The 25,642-nt window shown below is 41.4% G+C and overlaps 1 protein-coding gene and 1 long non-coding RNA gene across 2 annotated transcripts in view; both read right to left on the reverse strand.

Moving 5' to 3' along the window:
• The window catches only part of LOC128439010 (uncharacterized), a 44,789-nt gene extending 43,787 nt beyond the window's left edge, over positions 1-1,002 (reverse strand). The window contains exon 1 of the long non-coding RNA XR_008338404.1: positions 908-1,002. This is a non-coding gene — a long non-coding RNA (uncharacterized LOC128439010). The remainder of the gene's footprint in view (positions 1-907) is intronic.
• A 1,243-nt stretch (positions 1,003-2,245) lies between these two features.
• Positions 2,246-25,642, reverse strand: part of pdlim5a (PDZ and LIM domain 5a) — a 62,836-nt gene continuing 39,439 nt past the window's right edge. The window contains exons 6-13 of the mRNA XM_053421780.1: positions 24,404-24,576; positions 23,930-23,966; positions 13,280-13,362; positions 8,513-8,714; positions 6,950-7,130; positions 4,496-4,616; positions 4,217-4,332; positions 2,246-3,883 (exon numbers count right to left, since the gene is read on the reverse strand). Of these exons, the coding sequence (XP_053277755.1) occupies positions 3,794-3,883; positions 4,217-4,332; positions 4,496-4,616; positions 6,950-7,130; positions 8,513-8,714; positions 13,280-13,362; positions 23,930-23,966; positions 24,404-24,576 (1,003 nt within the window). The 3' untranslated portion in view covers positions 2,246-3,793. The remainder of the gene's footprint in view (positions 3,884-4,216; positions 4,333-4,495; positions 4,617-6,949; positions 7,131-8,512; positions 8,715-13,279; positions 13,363-23,929; positions 23,967-24,403; positions 24,577-25,642) is intronic.

Here is a 25,642-nt window from a genome sequence, read left to right on the forward strand (position 1 = left end):
ACAGCCTTGTGTGTTTATATATATTATTATTACTTCTATTTGTATTGTATATACTATTTCTATTTGTATCCTTACTCCATAATCCCTTACGCTGTTGAGTCTCTTGTAAATGTTCTTTACAGAGGATCAATAAAGGTTCATCTTATCGTATCAGATCATAGTTGGGATAATTGAGGTGATAATGAAATCTACTATTAAGGTTTGTGTCTATAACTCAGGAAAACATCGAGTTATTATTTTTGAAGGGGCCTCATTAAGAAGTCACATTTTCTCACCGCTTTGAGTGTGTCATTAAAATTAGAAGTTGAATCACAGATGATGAAGCTTATTTAGTTTGACATCTGCAGTCGCTGCTGTTGTATCGTCAAGGTACACCTCAATCTAAAGTTTAGTTTGAGGGTTAGTTACTAAACTGAAAGATAGACTGTAATAATAATATTATGACAGTTATTAAAGACATCAGTTTGGTCCAGGTAGCCTTTACATGCAGACTTCCATGGCCACTCACACAGAGAGTGAGACATGTCGGACCCATGTTACTGCCAAGGTCATCTTTAAAAAAAACTTTGGAAAAAAAATTCCACATGCACAGTTAAAACTTTTTGTGAACTGGGTTGATGATAAATGAGGTGATCCTACTCAGTCTGTGTGATAACCGAGACACATCTTTAACACCTTAAGACAAACACCTTAAGACAAACTCTTAACTCTCTTGAAACTTTTTCTTACGTCACATAAAAGTTGTTTATCTCTTTACTCGCACGTGCAGCAGATTGTCAACACGCAGAAAAACCAACGGAGCGACCAGTCTGTCGAACTGTTTCAAAAAACACACTTTGGAAACGCACCGCCACGCAAAGACCGTGCGTGTTTGGGTGACACGCTCCTTCCCCGCAGCTCCACTCACCTCACACTGCTCCCTCGGTCCCTGACTCTCGGTTTCTTACTCTCGGTGTGACTCCGGCTTCTGATGCGATGTGAGTTTGGATTCTGGAGTTTCAGCCTCGTTCTCGCGCATCAGCCTCGCGCGCGCGCATACGGCGTCACACACGCAAGTGAAAAGCTGTGACTCACTCCGGGGTATGAGGGGTGATTAATGCCACCGAGAGGCAGCAGAGGGTGGTTTAAGGACCTTTACTGCTACTAATCTACTATTGAATAAACAACCCCAAAAAGCCTAATGCACTGTCTCTATACACAGAATAATACATCCACTGGTAACCTGAGAGGGAAAGAAAGATCCTGGAGTGAGTGCAGGAAGTTTAAAGCCAAATTCATGATTCTGGTCCGACAGACTCGCCGCCATTTTTTAATGTTTGAAGGAACGATGTCGTTTTTTTCTTTAAGTAAAAGTAACTGCTCTTCAACATCTATTCAACTCCAACACGATCTGCTTAGTAACACTCGTCTTTGTTCTGAGGTAAACAGAGATGCCAGAGAAGTTGTAAAATAAGCAGGACAGAAACCAGAAGACCGGTAAAAATCGGAAGACACTCAACACAAGTGTTTTCGACGGTGTAATTGTGGTGTGACTCACATTAACCTACGCACGACTTTGAATCCTCTGCCCCATGCGTAGGCTACATGCGTACCTACGTTGTAGCTTTGACGCAGACGCATGAATTGGCTTAAATGCTGCGTTCCATTACACCTTCAACAAAAGTTATCTGAGGTCAGTTTTTATAGAGCAGGCTAATGGGGGATAACTAATAGGCTAAAACAGATACTCTTAAGGTCGTCTGCTATGTTTCTAATTCACTGAGCCTTGCCTCTTTCATGACAAATAAATTTGATTCATTACATTATACCATTATCACTAAAGCAGGGAGAGGAAGAGCTGAACATAAGACACACCAGATTTATCATTTGATGATGATGTGTGTGCTGGGTGGGTGTATTTAGTTTGTTGCCTTTTCTTGCGAGAACTAAGACAAAGTTGTATCCATATTCAGTTTGTCTAATGCAAACAACCACAGAATATATGGCTTAAAATTCAAATATTTATAAATATTGGCAGTATGTCCTCTACAGTGAACTTGACCCAAGTAACAACTTCATACATTTCATAGATTCTTATACTCATTCCCTCATTCTACCATGTTGCTATCCGTGTAGCATCAACTTCACCTCGTTGAATTTCTCAGTGTCTTTTTTTACCTTTCTCTGCATAAAGATGAAATCTGCATTTCACTCTGCTTATATCAGAGCTCTCTATGCCGTAATAATACAGGAAGTAAACACCGGATAGGGTTTAAAAGTACATCATTTATTAAATGAACATAGATCGGATTGAACAGGTCAGACTGAGCTTTTATTCCTTCTTTTAAACCAAAGTTAGTCAACACTGAACATTGTTCTAATTCCCTTTGTCCCACACATCAAAAACCCAGTTTTCTACATGATAATAATGTGAAATTAAGATTACAGACCTTTGTCAAAATTTGCTCTGCTGTGTAGAAAACAAAACAAAAAAGCCGTTCAGTATTAACCCCTCAGCCAGAATGAAAATGAAATATCGTCAAATCAGCACATTGGGACGGTTAAGTGACATTAAAGTGAGATCAAAAAAAGGATCAACTAATTGGCGTCTATTTCCTTCACCAGAATCCACACCCTTCACCCAGTTAAATACATATCGTCTATAAAATAAAATATACATAGTTCATAATATCCATGTTTTACAACCCATTCTCCTGCAGGACACAAAGAGCTTATTTCTTTTGTGAGGCACATAGAGGACCAAATCAACCAAAAATGTATGCAATTTGGAAAATGTATATATAAAATAATACAAAGTAAATTATATAAAAATTATGAAACTATATGGCACTCAGAATAGAAAACACAGTGAGGAGAGATACATAAATATACAAATATGGGCTTTATATTTGATCATTTTGTATATATACTTATTTATTTATATTTATGTCCTCAAAAATATCAAGATCAATTTCCTTCTCCTTGTCTTTCTCAAGTGCCTCATTGTTCCATATATTACTAAATGTTAACGTTTTGTTTTGAAACCGGTGATAGTTTTCTCAGTGTTAACCGGTTTCACACAACAAATTGAAAATAAAATGACTTCATTTCGTACATTTAAAAAAAAGAAATTGAAATAGAATTCATTAAAAAATAAAAAACGGTTTAATTTAAGCATTTGTCAAAGGCAACATCTTTAATCATCACTCAGCCCAAATTATATAAAAGCAGCTTAAACTAGTCATAGCTGCTGCTCAGACTGTCATTTGATTAAAACTACACAAAAATGAACACCAAAAGATAGAAGCCTTCTTTGAATAAAGTTGTTTGATATACTTTGCTCTTATGTTTCCATATAATATGGATATGAATATATCACTTCACACATCTCTGGTACTGTCTAATGACAATGAGTGACGTGTTATTTGACATATAAGAAAAGAAAAATGTGATGAAGTCACCACGGTCGTGCCATTTTAAAAAGTCAAGATCAAGCTCTGGGTTACACAGAATCTCAAATTCCAGACGGGAACGAGTCTGGAAGTATTTCCATTGAAAATTGGATGAAACTGAGAAGAGTCATTATAAACCGTGAGCCTCACTGCTGCATCTCAAAGGGATAATGAAAGCAAATGTAAATCGTGTTTTCTCTACAGTGCCTGCATATGGCTGAATAGCTCACCAGGAGAAACCACTGGGCATGAATGAGTATTGCTTGATTTGTATTTGTTGGACAAACTAACCAATAAAGTAAAAGAACCTCTCAACCTATCAAATGTTCCACAGCCAAAAAAGTGTGAGAAGAGTCTGAGATTTAAATCTTGATCGTGTGAGCATGTTTCTTGCAGAGAGGTTTGTCTTTCTTGGAGAAGAAGGTCTGTCCTTCCAGCGTGGTGCAGCACACCTACAACAAACAACATGAACACACAATCACACAGGTTACATGAGTGAATTTGTCTGGAATACTTTAAAACATTGGACTGTGATCCTAACATAACACACCACTAAGCAAAAACCTTTTTTTTATCGTTATACATTAAATCCACCAGGGAGAGAAACAATGATTTCCCCCATTTACAGACAAGTGAAGCGTAACAAAATCAAATAGGTAGACCAGGCAATGTTCCCGAACCCAGTTATCATTTCAGAGTTTTTGTCTTAGCCTAGCCCACAAATGTGAGGTCACGATATATACATACAGGATACACTATGATGTGTGTCTATGATTCACACTTACAGCACAAGCAAAGCAGGTGTCGTGCCAGGTGAAACCGAGGGCCTCCAGGAACTTGTCTCCAGCCTCGATGGGGAACTCACAGCCATGGCATCCAGTCCCGAACAAATTGTAGAAATCTGTTTTAGCGACAAGAAAAAAACCCAATTAAGTGTGAGTATTCTTCATAAACAGGGATCATAAAGGGCACCAGAAAAACTCTACTCCAGGTCAATTCAAAACAGAAGTCTACTCGTGTCTATGTGGCCAATCAGCACGTTGTTCAGAGTCATCACCGCTCACCTTGCTCACAGTACGGTTCTCCATCCTCCAGATGGAAGGTGTTGTTTCTGATTGGCTGCTGACAGCAGGCGCACTGAAAGCAGTGCACGTGCCACGTCTGCTTGAGGGCATTGATCACCTCCTGAGCACAAACACAAACAAGTTGGAGGCAAGATACAGACTTTCTCTCCCTCTGTGTTGTTGTGTGTGTGTGTGTGTATGTGTGTGTGTGTGTGTGTGTGCGTGTGTATGTGTGTGCGTGTGTATGTGTGTGTGTGTGTGTGTGTGTGTGTGTGTGTGTGTGTGTGTGTGTGTGTGTGTGTGTGTGTGTGTGTGTGTGTGTGTGCGTGTGCGTGTGTGTGTGTGCGTGTGTGTCTCAGTCACAGTCTCTGGAAAGTTAGATCCACTTCCCTAGAAAGCAAGGTGGATACAATGACAACCATGTTACTGTGCTAATTAAATCAACTATCTATTGCTTTTATGACTCAATCCCTATTTGATCATATTGGATAAATCTATTTGTTTAATAGGTGTCAGGACTGAACAAGCTTTCTTACAGTCTGACCTTTTAAATATGACTCTTTTTTTTTTCATGCGGGGCCTCATGACGCAGCTTAAAATAGACATTCTCCTTTCTTTCCCACCCAAACTGTGAGAACAAGAAAGGACAGGGGATCAATGGGGGGGATGGTGGGTCGCAGCGAAACGGAGGATTAGGGGAGAGGGAGTGAGAAAACAAGTGCATAAGAATCCGTAAGCTGGTTGAAGATGTGTGAGAAATAGAGGGTTGAAAGGGATCAAGGCTAATAAGGTTAGAACATGTGAGGGATGAATGTCAGAGCTGCTCCAAGAGCACAGATCTCAGCTCCCTGACGCTGTGGGTTCAAGCGACACCTGCAGCCTGTGGGCCTCTAAGCCTTATTCTCCTAACACCTGAACCTTTACTGCATTCCGGACTTGGGCAAGTGGCAAGTGTCGGACTTTTCCCATTGGCTGTTCCTCTTTCGAAAAAACAGATTGGCGTGATTTGCAAACAGTAACCATGACATCATCTGGAATACAGACTTGTGTGTGTTAGCCGCTCCGGTGCTCCCAGCTCAGGTGTTTGCCAAGTTCTGTTCACCTGCTGAAAAGTACATGCAGCAGGAGCATGCACGGCGTAAGTGGAAACTACTGGTGTTCTGCTGAATCAACAGGCTAACTCACTGTCAGCAGCACAGCAGGAGAGACACTCTGTACGGCTGTAGGATTTCATAACTGAGCTACCACCAGGGCATCAGCTTACAGGGTTCATACATATTTTGACCAATGGATTTCCATGACTTTCCAATAACTTTAAACCAAATTACCATGACCGAACATTTTGTGAAATCTCGGTGTATACTCGAAAACGTGACAAAATGTAGTATTTAAACTAACAATGAGAATTCCAAGGCATACAGTATACCTTAAATGACACAAACCCAAGTATGCCTGCTTATATTTTGAGCGTTTTTCTTTAAAAGCATATGAATTATTTAAAACTCAGCATAAATGAAAGACATGAAAACATGAATATAACAAATTGCCATGACATTTCCAAAACTTTTGGAATAATTTTTTTTTCCATGACGTTTCCAGGCCTGGAAAAACACATTTGAAAATGTCATGCCTTTTCCAGGTTTCCCATGACCGTAGGAACCCTGAGCTTAGTGTATGAAAACGAAGCAGTCAAATCTTCACAGGTCAAACATACATTAGGTTGTATATACATTGTAGGCCAATCTTAAATTTATCAAGGTTTGGCATCAATTAAATCCACCCATCAAAAAAATTACTAAAAGTGATCCTTCTTTAAAGAAGCGCGTGAAGAAGTATAGGCAGGAAGTGAGGTTATGAAGAGAAACTGATTCCATCGTAACATAACGTTAATACTAGGGCTGGACAATATGGCCAAAAAACATGTAAAGATAAAAAAAATCATATCGGTTGATAATAATAATTCTCATGATAAATTTCATATTATTATTGATGTTGAGTTTTAAGGCTGATCAGTTATGTCATAAGGACGCACCACAAATACACTAAAGTTGTTAAGAGGGACAGGTTTGTGCTGAATGACACGGAGGAGGACAATCCCTACTGGTCTCCAAACAACAGGGGGTGGACAGTCACACACAGTGTCAGTGCTGTACAGTAAGTGAATTGTGCCAATGGAAAATCTTCAGACAAATGGTGAAAACCCTGAAGCTTTTCTAAATGTTATCTTTCCCTGAACTGTGATGTAAGTTTATCCGTCGTCCTTATAATGTTTCGCTTTTAATTAAAGCTTTGCTATGATTAAATAGCTGTTGAATAACCATCACAGCAGCCAGATGACAATACGATGAGTGCAATGTTAACGAGCCATCCCCTTTACACACGCACACACACACACACACACTCTCACGCACAGACACACACCATACAGCTCCATTTCACCTCACACTAACTCACCCCCAGTATCTTGGCCTGGCAGCGGCTGCATGTTGGAGCGAAGAAGTCCTCATAGCAGTGTTCACAGTAAACAACTCCCTGCTCCTGCACGAAGCCGATGTCTGCCAGGGACGTGCGGCAGTGGGCGCAGTTAAACTCCTCCTTATGCCACGATTTCCCCAGCGCTACTAAAAAGGGTCCTCTGTAAAAAAAAAAAGAAAAGCAGAGACAAAGGGACTGATTGGAAATATGATTCGATTTGAAAATAACTCAAAGTTGACCCATACCCAAGAGAAACGTTATTAATTACTTGTATTACCATTAAAGTGATTTGAAGGACATCTTATGATAAATAAAAGTTCAGAATATCCTCAACGGTGCTTTGTTTCATTAGTATGCCAGCAAGTAGCCACGAGAGGCTAAACAGGCAAACTGCATATGAATAAATGATGAATGTCAGTAATGTCAGTCACTACCCAGAGACAGAAGGTCACAAATCATCAAATGACTGATTTGGTCCAATGAACAGCTCAATAGAAAAAAGGTTCAGATATGATCATGCATGATAATAGTAATAAAAATAATCATATCGGTGAAGGTTGGAGCTAATCAGCGTTTGACTTTTGTGCCAAATTAATAAATGAACAAAATTGTTGTACGATTTATTTATGTCAGCTTATCAATCGTAGGTACTTTTAATATTTATCATGTGTCCCTTAAATCCAGTGTGTTGTGTAAATAGTCTGTTGTCCACCATCATCCTCTGCCACCACCTCAGCCCCGCCCACTCAGATGGTCGAAAACAGCAGAGACTGATCTACTCCACTCCTGTTCTTCTCTGAGCTGACTCGGATACTGACCCTGATGGGCACTGTAGCCTGGCAGTCACTAGCGTGTGAGCAACCCTATCCCTGGTGATGTGTAATGTAAGGTGACACAAGATGCGATAACGATGGGGTTCGGACAGACGGAGAAGAGACGTGTATGGGAAAAACTGTGCTTCTGTACTTAAAATGTGATTTAAGCCCTTTACGCGATTGGAAAACCAAACAATCTTCAGATACTTGTACTTTAATTTCATCACCATGTTCTATTCTACACCCACTAGATTCTCCATTTCTTAAAATAGCAGACTGAGAGAAGCCCAACAGGAAAATCAAGGGCTGGTATCGTCCTATTATGTGAGTATTGAATGGACACACGCACAATAAGACACCTGTGTCCTTGTCTGCATCTCAGTCAGATCTTTAGCTCTACAGTTTCATACGCAGATTAATTACTGGAGATGGTTTCAAGTTAATTATTTTAAGTGCGTTACCGTGTCACTAAGTAATTAATTCATTTGCTTGAGTATGAGATAATATATCTGCAGCCTAATTGAGCAGTGACACGGCAGTGTAAGGGCCTGAAATGATGGAGGATGATCCACGTGCACTGTTTTCTTTCACAGTTTTAAACATAAATGGTCATGAAAGCCTCTTTCCTTCCTGATGATAATTAAAGACACTGGTCATCTTAATGCTGCAGTGAGATTAAGAACAAGTTATCAGGAAAGTTTCATGACTAAATTCAGATTTTCCTCACCTGATGACCTGGTTGCAGTGGCCACACATGGGCGTACGAGTCCCTGCAGGAATGTGCTCGGCCATCTGGACCAGGGTGTCTTCGTCTGTGATGTGGGGCTGAGGTACAGGTCGGGCTGGGACAGGACCCCTCGGGACACTGGCACTGCCGTTACCCTTCATACCGAAAGACGGAAGGATCAAACCGGTCCGCGGGCGTTGACCTGTTGGCGTCAGGGAAGGAGAAACAGGATAAATTAACAATGAGACGTGTGGAGATTGTAGCAGGAAAGAGAAAGTGAGCAACTTCAGCATCACAAAAGATGAACATCTGCAGTTTTTTCCCAGAAGTTATTTGACCTCTGCCCTGTTTGTCTACATACCCAGCAGGTGTCATAGCGGTGCACACAGCAGGTTGACTACCACTGTCACAACCAAGGATTCACCACATCCATTTGTGAGCAACACACAAAAAATTTCATTCTACTTCCAACACATTCCTCTGGTGTATGTACAAGCAATCCACATGACCAAGCACACACACCACACACACACACCACACACACACCACACAGACCCGGACCACCAAGACATTCCCTCGGTTAAAACCCAGACACCTGGCTAAACACGTAGTTTGGTGTTTGATGTCCAAACTGTGGATGGAAAAGTGTTTTTGTGTGTGTGTGCGTGGTGCAGGAGACGGCTACTTTCGGATCTCGGCTTTACCCTTAAATGTCAGGTTGAAGTTTGTCTGTTTGGGCAAAGAGCAGAGCTGCGTTTACATTTAATGTCAAAGCTCGTAGGGTAAAACCCTCATCATAAAAAATAGAGGGCTTAAGTTGAAACGTGTGTTTGACAGTCCTTGAGCGAGGCTAAAAGCTTTAAGATGCCATGGACATTAATGCTTCATCACTGTTAAACGACTTGACCAAAATTCCTTTCTAAAAAAAAGAGATGGTACACACTTTTTTTACATGTCAGGAAATAACAGTTTTAACGTTTCTTTTTTTTTTTTTACACTGTTTGATATTTCAACGTGGCAAATTATGAATCACGCTGTGAAGAATGAGATTCAGGAGGCTTTTATTGTGAAGTTGAAGCTTCTGAAGGAACATGGGAAGCAGGTAAGTGAAGGACGCAGATGACTGCATTAGTGCGCCTCTGTGTTTCTGCATTTTTTAACAGTGCCGATATTGTTTTACAGCGGGCATTAGCAACACGCCAGCTGCTGGGGACCTGGTTTCCTCAGCGGCTGCTGGAGATTTAAAATGGGTCAGCGGCCTGCTGCTGCTGGGGCACCACACGGGTAGCAGTATATTTTCACGATCCTGAGTCCCGGGGTAAGTGACTGCATTTACGATTTGTGCTGAGCGGCACTTACACCAGCAAGAGAAGGGCGAGGAGAGGACTTCAGCTCAGGCTTAGAATAAACCTGAGCTGACAAACTGTATTTATTTATTGTAAGTATGGACATTGGAAGCAGAATAATGTACATAACTGACAGTCAGTCTCTGGAATCTATAAAGGCTGAACAGACATCTCACTACAGCTCCGGGGGATGCCTTTAAAACTTTATTCACAACTATCGACGGGTCCCTTCGGTAAATATTATCCTTCTGAGAGAGTCGGACTCCTGCGTGTGCGGCTGAGCCGAGAGGGTCCTTCACGTCTGCTTAACGGGCTTCCACAGAGGAACAAGAAGAGAAAAGAAAGTCTGCTATGACCTATTTCACAACATATGTCGTGCTTCAACCATGGAAAATAAGCCTCTTTCCCCTTGCTAACTGGCTGCAACAACATTCAATCCAGCGGCAGTAAATCAGTTTCACACGATGCCAGGATTGGGAACCAAACACTTTTTATGTGTGTGTGTGTGAGAAGAAACAACACTTTTTTAAACTGTAGGAGGGAATGAATTAATCAACCGAAAAACATACTTAAAAGAAGGTTTAGCTCAATTCCTAATGGAGGCTATTTTTAGGATTCTATTTGGGGGTAGTCTACGTTTTGGCCATGTGTGTATTCCCCCTGACTTAAGCTAAGAAAACAAGCTCAGGCACCTAAGATGATTGTACTGCGGTTGTTAATTTAGTTTTAAAAAAGCCTAAAGTAAAAACAACTCATACGTAGCTGTACAGATATACTTCTGTTGGATTTGGCAGCATGTTTAATTCAGTGTTCCACAGATTTCATGTAGCTATTGGCTCAATGAATAAACAAGGTATTTTTGTCACTCAAAACCATGTATTATATTGATATAGTGTATGACAGATATGCTATTTTGGGTCGGTTTATTCATATGAGACAGGCCAATTGTGGCTTGGTCCAAGGTGCATAAATCACATTTTTATACAGGGTGTAAAAAATGACACCTGGCAATGGTCGTAACCAGTGCTCATTGTGAGTGTGTCAAGGAAAAACCCTTTAAGATATGCTGTGATACACTGGTGACCTGTCGAGAGACCAATGTCAGCTGGGACCGGCTCCAGCTCCCCTAGGACCCTCCAAAGGAAGAGTGATATAGAAAATGGATGGATGGACGGAGACACACACACACACACACACACACACACACACACACACACACACACACACACATCGCCGTGTTTCCATTACTTCACAGTACATGATATTGCTTTCTCTGAGATTTACTCAAACCTTAACTATGGCTGTCACTTGCCTGACCCTTGCCCTGACCTTAGCCTCAACCTTGCCTTAACTTAAACCTAACCTTAACTAAAACCTTAAAACACGTCTTTACCTAAAAATCTAATAATTTATGGTATGATTTTGCCCCCATAAGGAAAATAAGTACCTAAAATGCGACGTGTAAACAGATTTAGGTCCCCACATGAGATACAGTGCCTTGCATAAGTATTCACCCCCCTTGGACTTTTTCCCATTATGTACTGTTACTAACTGGAATTCAAATAGACTTAAATAAACTTTTTCCCGTTTGATCAACAAAACATGCATAGTACTTTGGAGGTGCAAAATAAATTTTATTGTGACACAAACAATAATGAGAACAAAAAAGTTGACATCTGTTGGGTGCATAAGTATTCACCCCCCTGTGTCAATACTTGGTAGAACCCCCTTTCGCTGCAATTACAGCTGCAAGTCTTTTGGGGTATGTCTCTACCAGCTTTGCACATCTAGAGATGGAAAGGTTTGTCCATTCTTCTGGGCAAAAAAGATGAAGCTCAGTCAGATTGGATGGAGACCGTCTGTGAACCGCAATCTTCAAGTCTTGCCATAGATTCTCTATTGGATTGAGGTCTGGGCTTTGACTGGGCCATTTTAAGACATTAACATTCTTTAATCCAAACCATTCCTTTGTAGCTCTGGCTGTATGTTTAGGGTCAGTGTCCTGCTGGAAGATGAACCTCCGCCCCAGTCTCAAGTCTTTTGCAGACTGCATCAGATTTTCTTCAAGGATTTCCCTGTATTTGGCTCCATCGTTCTTTCCCTCTATTCTGACCAGTTTCCCTGTACCTGCTGAAGAGAAGCATCCCCACAGCATGATGCTACCACCACCATGTTTCACTGTTGGGATGGTGTGCTCAGGGTGATGGGCAGTGTTGGGTTTTCGCCACACATAGCGTTTTGCATTGAGGCCAAAAAGTTCAATTTTGGTCTCATCTGACCAGAGCACCTTCTTCCACATGTTTGCTGTGTCTCCCACATGGCTTCTGGCAAACTCCAAACGGGATTTTTTATGGATCCCTTTCAACAATGGCTTTCTTCTTGCCACTCTTCCATAAAGGCCAGATTTGTGGAGTAGACGACTAATAGTTGTCCTGTGGACAGATTCTCCCACCTCAGCTGTGGATCTCTGCAACTCCTCCAGAGTAACCATGGGCCTCCTGGTTGCTTCTCTGATTAATTTTCTCCTTGTCCGACTCTTCAGTTTGGGTGGACGGCCTCCTCTTGGTAGGTTTGCGGTTGTGCCATATTCTTTCCATTTTCTTATGATGGATTTTATGGTGCTCAGAGAGATGTTCAAAGCTCTGGATATTTTTTTATAACCTAACCCTGCTTCATATTTCTCCACAACTTTATCCCTGACCTGTTTGGTGAGCTCCTTGGTCTTCATGATGCTGTTTGTTCAGTAATGATCTCCAACAAACTCTGAGTCCGTCACAGAACAGGTGTATTTATACTGAGATTAAATTGCAGACAGGTGGACCCTATTTACTAATTATGTGACTTGCAAATGTGACTTGTGAATGCAATTGGTCGCACCAGATCTTTGTTAGGGGTTTCACAGTAAAGGGGGTGAATACATATGCACTCAACACTTTTCAGATTTTTATTTGTAAATAATTGTGAAATCCATGTAATATTTCCCCCCACTTCCAAATGATGCACTATTTTGTGTTGGTCCATTACATAAACTCACGATGAAATAAATTTTAATCTGTGGTCATACCATGACAAAATGTAGAAAAGTCCAAAGGGGGTGAATACTTATGCAAGGCACTGTATACCTGGATCACACACACACACACACACTCATGCACACCCACACGCACACAGTTTGCACTCCCATCCTTGATAAGACACTGTGTTGACTTCCATTCATTGTGGACAGCTGAACCCTAACCTTATCCCTAACCTTAACCATGACCTCAGAAATTAGCACTGAGCTTTGGTCTTCATGAGTTCTATTGGTCCTGACAAGGTCAATGTTTTTATGCTGGAAAAGGGACCCTAAGAGGTAACAAAAACAAGTGTTCACACACGCACACACACACACACACACACACACACACACACACACACTTACCGTGGCTTGCAGCAGGTACTTTAATCATGGTTTTGACAACTGCAGTCTCGTGGCTGTTGAGTGGAGGCTCGCACCCGTCCTCACTGTGCAGAAACACAGAATGGAAACACAAATGATATGGAAATTACTTCATATGTTTTGTAATTGAATTCATAATTAAAAGCAGTACACTAGAAACCACTGCCACTGCACATTCATAGAAACATAAACTGTACTTGCATCGCCTGGATAACAAAATGCAAAGCTATTATTTGCTTCTGCTCATTCAGGGAGATGAATCATACAGCAGGAGAATGTAAACTGTAATTTGCACAGATAGAAAACTCTTCAGCACAGTCAGATTTACACGTTCCTGTTACAGTGAGACAGACTCCAGACCACCTACCTGCTGACAGAGACATATACGGTACCAACCAAAACACAGAAGGCCACCACAGCCAAACTTCCTGATTGTGAGCACAGTATGAGCACATAGATGTTGCCATTCACAGCAGAGTCCAGGCCACATCGGGCCAGATGAGGGAGAAGATATGGGCTCGTTTGTGAAGCACTAATAAAACAGCACAGCCATTTAAACCTGATGCCAGGATATCAGTTTATATGGTTCAATAGAGAGTAATTGTCTAGAGTGGAGTGAGACGTAGCATGGTGTAATGAAGAAACGTGCCCAGTCCTGATATGCACACAGATGCCAGACTCACAGGGCTAATGAGGGAGAGGAGACTAAGTTCTCGTGGAAAGTCTGACCACATTCAGTTCACTGGATTATCTGTATATTCTTACCACAACTGCTGCCTATAGAGAATAGCAGTGACCGCCCACTTTTAGAAGGGCTCTGGTTTCCGGAAGTAAATCTCTGTTAATTATCTATATATTGACATTACAGGAAATCCTCATTAAAAGAGTTATAAACCTGGAACCTGGTCGATCATAAAACATTTGATTCAGAGCAAAAACAAAAAGTGGAAAATGGGGAAAAGGGCAAATTGGAAAAGTGTATGAACTACACATCCCATAATAACCACTGAAAATGATCACTTTCCAATGACTTCTAGTGTACATGATGTTTCATAAAGTGTATTGTATAGTAACTTAGTGTTTTGACGGTGTACCATCTGATCATAGCCGACACTTATAAAAGTGAGCTTCACCAATAGGAAATGTCACAACTACACCTGAGGATTATGGGTAGTGTAGTACTTCTCCTTAACATAGCAGATCAAACACGTGTTTCTTAAAAAACACAGGTGATATCATATGGACTAAAATATTATGGCTGATAATCAAAATCTCTCTTCAGAGAAAGAATGGGTGTTGAGTTCAGCAGAGGTAGACACTGCTGCCTCCTCCTTCATTTGAAATGTCCCTTCTGAACGCACACGAGTTTGGACACTTGGGTCAAATACTTCTTGTAAGAGACGGTAGAGAATGTTGTGGTTCCACATCAGAAAACCCCAGAACATTCATCCGAATGGCGAAATAGAGAAAAACAACCGCAGGCCCGTCAGTTATTCACAAATAAAAGCAGACAACCGTGGTGCTGTGGTAAATCGGCAATTTGTTTTTAATGAGTGTGAATTAATTTGCGCACAGTGATATACTGTGTCTCTAAACACAAAGTATAATATCCCAGACGTTGTTTTGAGGACTTGATCCACACGATCTAAGGCCACACATATTTTCTGAGGGCAACATATTCTTTTCCAGGGTCACACATTCCCTCTCAGGTCAAACTGTTCTCTGGTAAGGAAAACATGTGGCTCTGGGCAAAACACTCCCTCGTGATGCAAACATTTCTCTACTGGGTAAAGAGGTTATTTTTTCATAGTGAAATATTTTTCTATATTTTTTTTAAATACGATATCTCTTGTGATGCACAGAAAAAAAGTGTCCCTTGACAAAATCTCTAATGGGGAGTTTAGGGATTTATTGATCAATTAAACGTTTATTATCTGGCTTTGAATTCATGTGAAGGAGCAGAGCAAAATGTCTCTTCAATCAAATATATCCCATAGGCCTCAAACTCTCTGCTGCCTTTTAAAAGTGATGCAAATGAATAACTTCTCTATGAGTAAGATCAAGTGTGTGCATGTCTCTTTTTGTTGACACCTCAAGTATGTGTGTATGTGTGTGTGTGTGTGTGTGTGTGTGTGTGTGTGTGTGTGTGTGTGTTCATCCATGCCGGCCGAGGAACTTGGGTGGGCCAAGAATCTCTCCCCAGATGTATTAAATCCATCACGCGGAGCCGGGGCTGATGCCAACAGTTGGATCGCTGCTGTCTTCTCCTTGTGCCTGACTGTTAGTGGACTCATGGGAGGCAAGTGTTGTGGCAACTGGAGTCACAGATACAGTGAGCTGTGCCTGTAGGTTTTGTTCGGCGTGTGAAAGAAAGTGAAACAGAAGAATTGAGAGTGTGTGATAACGTCCGAGTGATGTGGGCTGTTGGACATAAATAGAAAAAGACGAGGAGGAATGCCTCTGTAGATTCTCTGTGTTTCAGCTGCCCACAATTAATTTGACCACACAGGACAATAATATCATGAAATGCTCCCTACAGAGCAGAGGGGGGGGGGTCCACTGGAGCCCCTTTTCCACTGGTTAAAGAGCCCCATAACACATCTGGCTTTTGGCTGCCATAGGAATGGATTCAATCGGCATTCACTCCCGTGTCAAATGACTCTGTGGTAGACACAGGTTTTTAATCGTCTCCGGCTCCGATCGGCAGCAATGGAAACAAAGTGAGAAAGAGCCTCAGTAGTCGGTGTGCTCGTGATGGTGAACGTGATGCAGCAGGGGGAAAAACACAAACTTTGTCATGGGAAAGGATTCAATTTATTTTTGTAATGGGTTTACCTGCATTTGAAAACCCACGGATGCCCTGTAAAGAAGGTATTGGTTTACCACCCAAACCTAAAGCTCTAATTGATTCAAACTTAATTTCTACGTAGTTGAGTTCTTTGTGGGACAGATGCACAAGTCACAAGAGGAGAGATTTACCTAAAGACATAGAAAGCATTGATGGGGGAGGAGATAAGAGGGTCTCCCTCTTCTGTGGAAGACTGATGCCAAGACACCCTTTGGTGTAAGAAGAAAAACATTAAAGAAACATTAAAGATATAAGGAATAACTTTGAATACATGAACACAAAGTTGGTTAGACGGCTGCCAAAGTGGCTTCCCCGCGCTCTTCACACGTACATATAACTTTTACATTTAGTAGTTGTTATATGTGCTGTTGTTAAAAAACAAATGTGACTCTCATCTGTCTTCTAAATAGTAAACACAGTGTTACACAGTGAAAAACACAAACCACAGTGCAATGACATTGAGATAAATGCACCCAGTGGCCTGTTGGTTTGTTCCAGCTAATCAGACTATCGCTGGTACAGGACTGTCAGACTGTGAGACATCGCTCTTCATCCTCATCATCAGATCATTTGACCAGCGCAAATTAACTTCTTGTATCCACAGATAGAGATAATAAATTAATGGGTACAGGAAGTAGGATCAAAATTGCCTGTGAGCTGCAAATGAATATTTCCTTCACATCCATGTGCATGCAATTTGTTGTAATCTAATTTGCTGCAATCTTGCAATATGTATAACTTCTTGTAACTTTGTGATTAGCAAAGGTAAACAAGTTGGTAAATTACATTAGTTACATGAGAAAGTTTCTGCTTCATCAACCAAACTAATTTCACAAAATGGAAAATTAGAATAAAAAGAAATTGGAAAGAAAAAGGAAAACTACGCTGAAAACATCAAGCAATACGGTTCTCATCATACTATTAAACTTGTGTTATTAAGGGTATACAAATTAATTTAAATGTATATAAATATTGAAAGCAGTCTGAGGCCTTCTCCAAACTACTGCAGGAATCTTTTTAAAATGCTATTTTTGAGGAAAAAGGTTGTTTTGCAAAACATCTGCTTTAGTGTGGACAGGGCGTGAGCCTTAAAGCTCCGGCGCCATCTATTCACATTATCTTTGCGAACAAGCTCGCCCCATTCATTTCCCATTAGCTACTGTAACCGGCTAACAACAGGTGATAAATAGAGCAGGAAATAAGATGCTCCCCAGTCCTTCATTCATTACTGCCAATTACAGTGCAGCTCGTTAATATTCTCCACCAATCAGGCCAATTAGACAGGAACCTAATTGTATTCCGCAAGACTGTGATTGGATGATTAATGGAGAGTCCCACTGTTTTGCTTCAATAGTAGCCAGTTAGAGCAATGACCATCTGGATGAGCCACATATGGACCTGGTTAACTGAAGGGATAATTAAAGAGGAACCGGAGGAAGAAGTGAGTGAGGGACACATTTATTGTCTGTTTATTTGTCTTTCTCTCCTGTTCTCGTCTTGTATTCTCACTTTCTTGTTTTTATACCAAGTGGAAACCTTGGATTTTACACTCTTGCCCTGCATCATTATCCAATCAGTGGCCTTGCTTTACATCCCTGTTATTGTCTCTGTGTTTGTCTTCTCTCGTCCGTCTATTTTCAGAGCTGTGTGCTGCCTGATAATGAGACGGCTTGTTTGCTGGTATTAAGCGATAATGAGGAACAAAACCAAAAAAGAATCCAGCCCCCTAACTGTTTACATATGTAAAGTAACCTCATGTGTATTGTAACTCCAAAGAGAACTTATTATGAGCCTCATGATTGTGTTGGTTTTGTTTGAACATTGAACAAATGGTCCATTAACATAGCTGAGTGCCGTCCAGCAGCTCTCTCCAACACATAACAGATGGTCTGTAATTTAGCAGTGTGATATTCTTTGGATCAAGTTCAATCCTCACACGCTACACAATCCATGCATATGCATTCACACACAAACTGACAAAGACACCAATCAGCCCACTCGCTCAAAATTTTCACACACACAAAATGCGCGCGCACACGTGCACACACACACACGCACACACACACACACACACACACACACACACACACACACACACACACACACACACACACACACACACACACACACACACACACACACACACGCATGCCCACACACACTTTTCATGCATCAAGGTTTAAATGTGTACAGTTGTGTCCACCAGCCAATGACTGATCTCTGTGTGAAACTGCCAAGTGGTTTCTCAGTGACCACAGAATGTCAGAGTTGGTATGAGTTGTCTCAACAGAACCATATGGACCGTGTCTTTTGGAGCTGGCATGGTTTGAGCAAACATGGCTTTTTTTCACAGCCATGACGGCCATGTTCGATCATAGACTGCATGTAAAGATGGACGACACGTCTCCACTTCATCCTACTGTACAAGACTGAACGAAAAATACACCAGATGTGGCTGCTGCCATCTTATAATTTTGTAAAAAAATAGTTTTTTTACATTCCAAACATCATTTGGAAAGACCCAAAATGAACTCTGTAAGCAGACTACTTGATCACTTTGACCTAATTATACTACCGCTGCCTCATTTTGGGCATCAATCATGCTGTCAATCTTTCAATAGAAACTGTGGTTTATGAGCTATCCAGCAGCCAGCCACCAGGGGGTGATCACTCTTAGGGAGCTGTTGTGTTGTCCATCTTTATATTCAGTCTGAGTTCAATGGACACAATCCACACTGTGGATTAATATATGCTAATGTCCTTTTAGCATTAATATCATTAAACAAGTTTTAGAAGAATGGATAACCTGCTACTCCTCGAGAGCTCAGCTGCGCAATTAAATTTAAGATATTTTCCAATCCTAGTCATCTTCCATGTAGGTAATGTGGGTATGAGTTTATGAGATCTATGCTTGAGAAGCTGCATGCATCACAAAACACTGGTGAGCACAATTAAAGATACAAGTGATGTTATACTGTATCTCATTATTTTTAAGCAACATGAAGATGCCACGTCTGCCCTGTCTACCTCTTGTTCTTCGACAGGCGCAGCTCACTGAAGCTGCGGCGCTTCTTCTTTTTCCTCAGGGTACAGTGGTGAAGCTTGAATCACTGGAGTGATGAGCATGGCGTCCAATAGGGACTGAGACGCTGCTTTCTCAGGAGGCCTGACACTGCTCTGATAGGATGTTCTGACCAGCAAAAAGGCAGAAGACGATGGAACCAAGATGCCGATTGTGAGAAATAAAAACAACACCAAAAATGAGAAAAGAAGGTAAATTAATAGACGAAGAGATTGGAGTAAACTAACTAAATCGAACAAGCTGAACCAAGCCATGTATCAGCAGTGTGAGGTGTGTGCAGGGTGGGTTCCACAGTAAAGTTCAATACTGCAATTGCCAACAACACAGCTACACAATCACAAACACACCACAACATCCCATTGCACTTGGAGCTTCTCTCTGAGCGGTCTTCAGTCTTCGACTTCGAAATTCACTAAGCCTCATGAGGATTGAACTCTTATTAGCCTACGATCTTGTGAGCAGTCTTCTAACACTATGAGCTATTAGGTCCGACAGCTGACTCTCGTTTCCTAAAGCTGCCGTATCTTTATTTTGGTTGTTGGTCTTTACAAACTCACTGCAGATCCTGAGGATTGAGACCTCGAGATCCCACTCCTGTCTGCCAAGAACAGAAATGGGAGGATTCAGTGGGCACAGGTTCATCAGAACTGGACAGTTGAGGAGTGGAAAATGCAAAGTGTAGCCTGGTCTGAGTTTCTGCTGAGGCATTCAGATGGTTGGGTCAGAATTTAGCAAACAGCATGAACCCAACCTGCCTTTGGCCAGTTTTCCAGTTTGGCAGTGCAGTGGTGAGGGTAACTTTTATTTAACTGCCAGTCAATCATTGTTTAAAATCCACAGTCTATCTGAGTATTGTTGATGACCATGTGCATCCCTGAACGGCCATATTTACATCTGCTAATGGCTACTCAGCAGGATAAAGCATGATGTTGCAATATCTGATGGAGTCAATGCTAGAAAGATAATTTAAATGCATACACACACATTCACACACATATGTATACATCCAAGTACATAAGGCAAAGGCAGAAGACAGAAGCATGAGAAAGTTAGTGAAATAAAAAATAAATAAAAAAAAGGTATTTTCCAAAGAATATTGGAAGGAAAGTGAATTGTTCTGCAGTTTAACTTTCTACTTGAGAGGTTTGGTAGAGAGAAGATGATGAGCTGATAAATGAGACAGATGAGTACTGACTTGGACTGGGGAAATGAGAAGAAAGAGAGGAAAAGCTGCATAGACTGGAGAGAGAGTTAATGATGTGTCCCTGCTCAGGTTGTTTTGTGAATCAAGTATTAGAACTACAGTGCTGCACCTGTGTTGAGTTGAAAGGTGAAACGGAGGTCTCATTGTCCTCAGAGACACAGGAGCCGGATTGTGTAATGTATGGCTGTTATCATCATGGCCATTCAAACCGTTAGTGGACTCAACTTTTTTCGAATCTGTGCTGCCCTCTAGTGGATTCTCAAGACAACTGCTTAAAGACAGAAAGGGGTTGTGCTCATTATAGTAACGACCTTTTTCTAAGTATTAAACCCACGCAAAAAAACATTACACACACAATTGACCTTTCAGCAGTGAGAGTTAAGTGGAGCTGTGAGATTTACATCTGAGGTGGACGCTCTATAAACAGAGACTGGATCAGAGCAGATGCCTAGTGCTTGGATTTGAGATGGTCCAGATCTGCTCCCACATGAGGAGAATACTCCCAGTGTGTGGGTCAGTAAAACGCTACAAACAGTCAAAAAGGAAGCTGGAGTCGCGCTACAAGTAGGACTTGGTCCTAGAAAGGGATATGGACATGCTGGCTGGTAGAAACACAGCTTCAGGAGAGCTGCCATTTGTCTTATGGGAATCTGAAAAGCTGTAAGGACAAGAAAACGGGTTTTGAGATGAGCCGTTATATGTTAAAGGGCCCAGAACCTGAGCTGATGGATCGTCCATGTTGGACACATGAATTGGGTGTTTCTGACAAACCACATCTACAGAGTTTGACAGTGGGACGGCGACTAGATGGTGAAGAATGTGTCCTGCAGGTGGTATGTTGTAATTGATTTGGGGTTTTTAAGAAGCTGTCACGATTGGAAACAAGGACCACAAGTTGGTGTATAGTTTCCTTCTCTGGCCACTGCTGATTGGCTGATGAGTTTGCGGTTTGAGGCTGTGGTTGGTCAGTTTGAGCAGATGTGGGCGTGGCCTCTGCATCACTCAGGCTGCTGAAAGTTGTGAGTGAAACACCTACTTGGTCAGAAGACTGAAGACCTGTTGCCAGTAGATATCAGATAGTGGCGGATCATTTGATTTGGTCCAAGTTCTGTTTGTGATTTCAATTAACAATTTAAATTGAACTTTTGATTAGAATGAAGTGCTATAGCATTTCCCAGAAGTGTCTCAGGTTAGACTTCTGGATTAGATCACATATTAAGTTATTTGTGCACCTTTTCCAACACAACAAACTACCAATTTGTTCCAGTGATCAAATACAAAGGGATTTTTTGTGACTTTTTTGTGACTGTGGTGTAAATGGAAAATTCACGGTGACGGATGAAGAGGTTAAAAAGGTGCCACAGGTGAAAATGACTTATACCTGAACATCCCAATGTTTGTCTCAGAGTCAGTTAGAAAACTAGAAGAGGAAAGAGGAGGAAAGGAAGGAAAGAAGGGCAATGTAGGAAAGGAAGGGAGGGGACACCAGACAAAAGAGAGAAGGAAACAAGAAAATCTCAAACACTTTATTAGCTACAATATAGAATGATTCTTTAAAGTCAAAACACAGAAAAGGAAATTCAACACAATTATAATCTAGAGAGAGGAAACTATTGTTGAATACATGTGCGGGAAGTAAACATGGGGGACGAAATATATGTATAGGCACTAGATAAATATTTTACATAGTAAAATAGCATTTACACTTTGCAAACTATCAAATCACAACAACCTGATTTCTGAAAAGCATCAGCAACCTGGAAGCCTCCCTGACTCGCATATATACTATAGAAATATTTTAAAGTGTCAATCTGGATTGTCACACCACAGCAGCATAACATAAGGTTTAGATATACTGTAAATACATTCAGGAGTTTTTCTGATGTCGTCATATTTCAAGACAGTGGTTATCAAATAGTTCCAATGCTGGCAGATACACGGATGTAAACAAGCTTTTAAAAGTTCTAAATAGTTCTGAAGTGAGAAGTGTCAACATTCAACAGTCCAATCAAAATCAAGGAAGGTTTGTGAGTTCTGAATGCACTACATTTCAAAGAAGGTAATCGGTGGAGTGGGCCCAGCACATAAGCATAAGTTAAATAAAGGTCTGAATGAGGCACATAAAGTAACACACACATTCTCACACACACACAAACACACACACAGAATTCCTTTGCAAACTGCAGTATTTTCTTTTACTTCCTATTTTCCCATTAGTCCACAAGCTAGTATCTCTGCAACAGTCCATTTCATTAACAACTATCTACAGCAGCCACCTGATAATAGGCTACACATACAAACATAGGTGGACACACACACACACACACACAAACACAGCCACACAAGCACACACACGCACACAGACAGTCTACTCGACATTGAGGGTGCGAGCAGACACTCCATGGTGCCAGTCTCTCAGCTCGGTGTACTTAGGGCCGATCACCAACCGAGTGTTGGCCTTGTTCTCTCTGCCGTGATGGAGGAGGAGAGAGAAAGAAGGAACACACAGCAAAAGAGAGAGAAAAGAGGGATTTAGGAAACAAAGAGCATTTGCCCGTAAATCTGTCGATGAGACAAACTGCAGGCCAAACCACCAGGGAAGCTTGATGTTACAGACGCAGCTGACACCACAAACAAAAAGCTGATGATGCTCAGGACACAGTTAGATGAAGAGGATGGGAGCAGCTGTTATCCATGATCATTTACTAGAAAACTGGATCGGGGTCAGCATGGACTGAAATGATGAGGTAATTTGACCGAGGGGTCACACACCAACAGCTACACAGACGTGGAGAATGTCCGCATGGTAACATCAATGATCACAGACAGTCAGTGATCACACGTGTCACCACAAAGCACCAGGAGCGATGCACAGCCAATGGATCACATCACAATGAGAGCACCACACTCAAGCCACCGTCGCCCCGGATCCCAAACACAGGTTAAACAACATGCGGCACTGCAACGGCGTCAAGCCCACCAAAACAAACGCACAAACAACCAGGAGGAGCACGCAAACCATCACACACAGCCACACATGGACTGGTATTAGCACAGATGGAGAAGCTCTCAGCGACTGGTGTGATAATCAACATTTCTTGCTGATATTTTGGCACAATTATGAGAACTGACATCATGTAAAGAGCACACGGGTCTGGCTTTTGGCTTAATGGATCAAATGTGATCCTCCCTCCACCGTCTAGACAGGAAGAGCCCACACATCATTACCACTGCCAGATTTACAGTCAGGTTCTCTGTGGCTGCATCAATGTAGACTTCTACAGTTTACATTACAGACACCCAGCGGAGAAGGTTAAATGATAGAACAGCATGAAGATTAAATGAAAAACATGAGATTTCCTGGAATAAGTAGTGTTACGCCGATAATGGAAATAGTCACACAAGCAACCGAATAAACAGATGAAAGGAAAACTGAGGGAGGCGAAAACAGAAATATGTGCTTTTCAATAAGTCAGTGTTTTCATGCCATGCACTTACTTTGCCTTCTTTGCCTTTTCCTCTTCCTCATTTTGAGCTACAAGGGAGATAATGGGAACATGGATGAATGTTTTGTGTCAAGATGCTCAGAGTCTGTTCAGTTCATTCACAATTCTCTCTCATTCTCCCTGCCTCTTCTAACCAGCTGGCTTCTGGGTGTTTATGGTCATCCAATAAAATGTTGCGAGTGTCTCAATCAGCCAATCATGATCTAGGTCCCATCAAGCACCACCAGTGTCTGCTTTGCTACAAACAGCCTCACCCCCTTTCAAACTTGATGACACCATGTTGACTCTCATATTATCGCATCACGTTCTTTTCTTGTTGTGTAAGGGCATACATTTTGTTCCATTTTTCAATTTAAGTATCTCCTGATTGAACAACCTAAGTAGGATCGACTGTTCTCAGAGGCCTTGACAGCAGCTAACGTGACGACTCTGCAAAGTTAATGTAGTAACGTAGTCTGTGATGTACCTTGCTCGGTGCCAGTGATCTGAGCCAGAATCTTGAAGGATCTGGACTGGGTGGTGCCGGTGCGCGGGCGCCAGTCCTCGGTGTCCTCCGTTATGCGCTTCCTGCTGGCGTCGGCGTGCGTGGGCACGTGGTAAAACTGGATGTCTGTTTCCACAACATGCTTCCTGGGAACTCTGGAGGAACAAGACGGATGACATCAGCAAATATGTTCTTAATTTTGCCCACTCTCGTACAGCCAACAGAGTAACAAGAGATGAAGACTGTGATGTAATTTCCCCTGAGGTGCTATACGCTATTAAAGTGTAATGTTTGATTTTTAACTCAGCAGAAACCTATAAAACATTTCAAACTTCGAGAATGACTATGTATGTAGGTCATGAGATGCTCCGTCCACCAAAGTGTGTTAAGAGGAAAAGGCATGTTTAGCTTCTTATTAGTAAAGAAGTTTAAATGAATACACAGTGAATGTATTGACATGATTTCTAATTCAGCTAGAGGAATTGTTAGATGATTACAGGTTACATGGGATGAAAAGATGACATTGTCAAAGTACTAGTCAAGGAGTCGTGCTCATTAGACAAGAACAAGGTTTAAAATGTCATCACACTGTTAAATGAATTTGGCTTCTCGACTGATACCTTGGGGCCTGAGGTTTTCTTGAAAATCAACGACAGAGAAAAACAGATAAAATAAGGACAGGGGAAAATAAAACTGAAATATTCATTGGACACAACAGAGTTACAACTTACTTCAAAATACTTTGAGGTCCACTAAAGGGAAGGTAAAGGAGGAGAAGAGAAGAGATAGAAAAGTGAAGATTGGATAAAGACATGAAGAATTAATCAAGAGGAAAGTAGAACACATATGGAGCCACGCCGTCCAATGCATGCACAACACAGAGACGGACTGTTAATCACAACAGTATGATTTGATTTTCTAAAGGAGTCAGTTCCGTTTTGAGCCACATGGTGGTGCTATTGACTTGTCTTTCATTCTGCGAAGGTAGAGTCATCCATCATTCAGACAGTTAGGGGAAGTGTGGAGATGTATGGTTTTACACTAATGGTATGAAAAACATGCACTTTGGTTTGCATGAGTAATCAGCTTGATTACAATTCAAACTGTGCGGTTTGTGTTAGCGTGATTGCATGAATAGAAAAAAACACGACTCCCAACCACAAACTCTCTTGGCAGCAGCGTGCTGACAGGCCCCATACTAATTGGCTGTAAATAACTCAA

Source organism: Pleuronectes platessa, chromosome 4, assembly GCF_947347685.1.
Source record: "Pleuronectes platessa chromosome 4, fPlePla1.1, whole genome shotgun sequence".
Taxonomy (NCBI): domain Eukaryota; kingdom Metazoa; phylum Chordata; class Actinopteri; order Pleuronectiformes; family Pleuronectidae; genus Pleuronectes; species Pleuronectes platessa.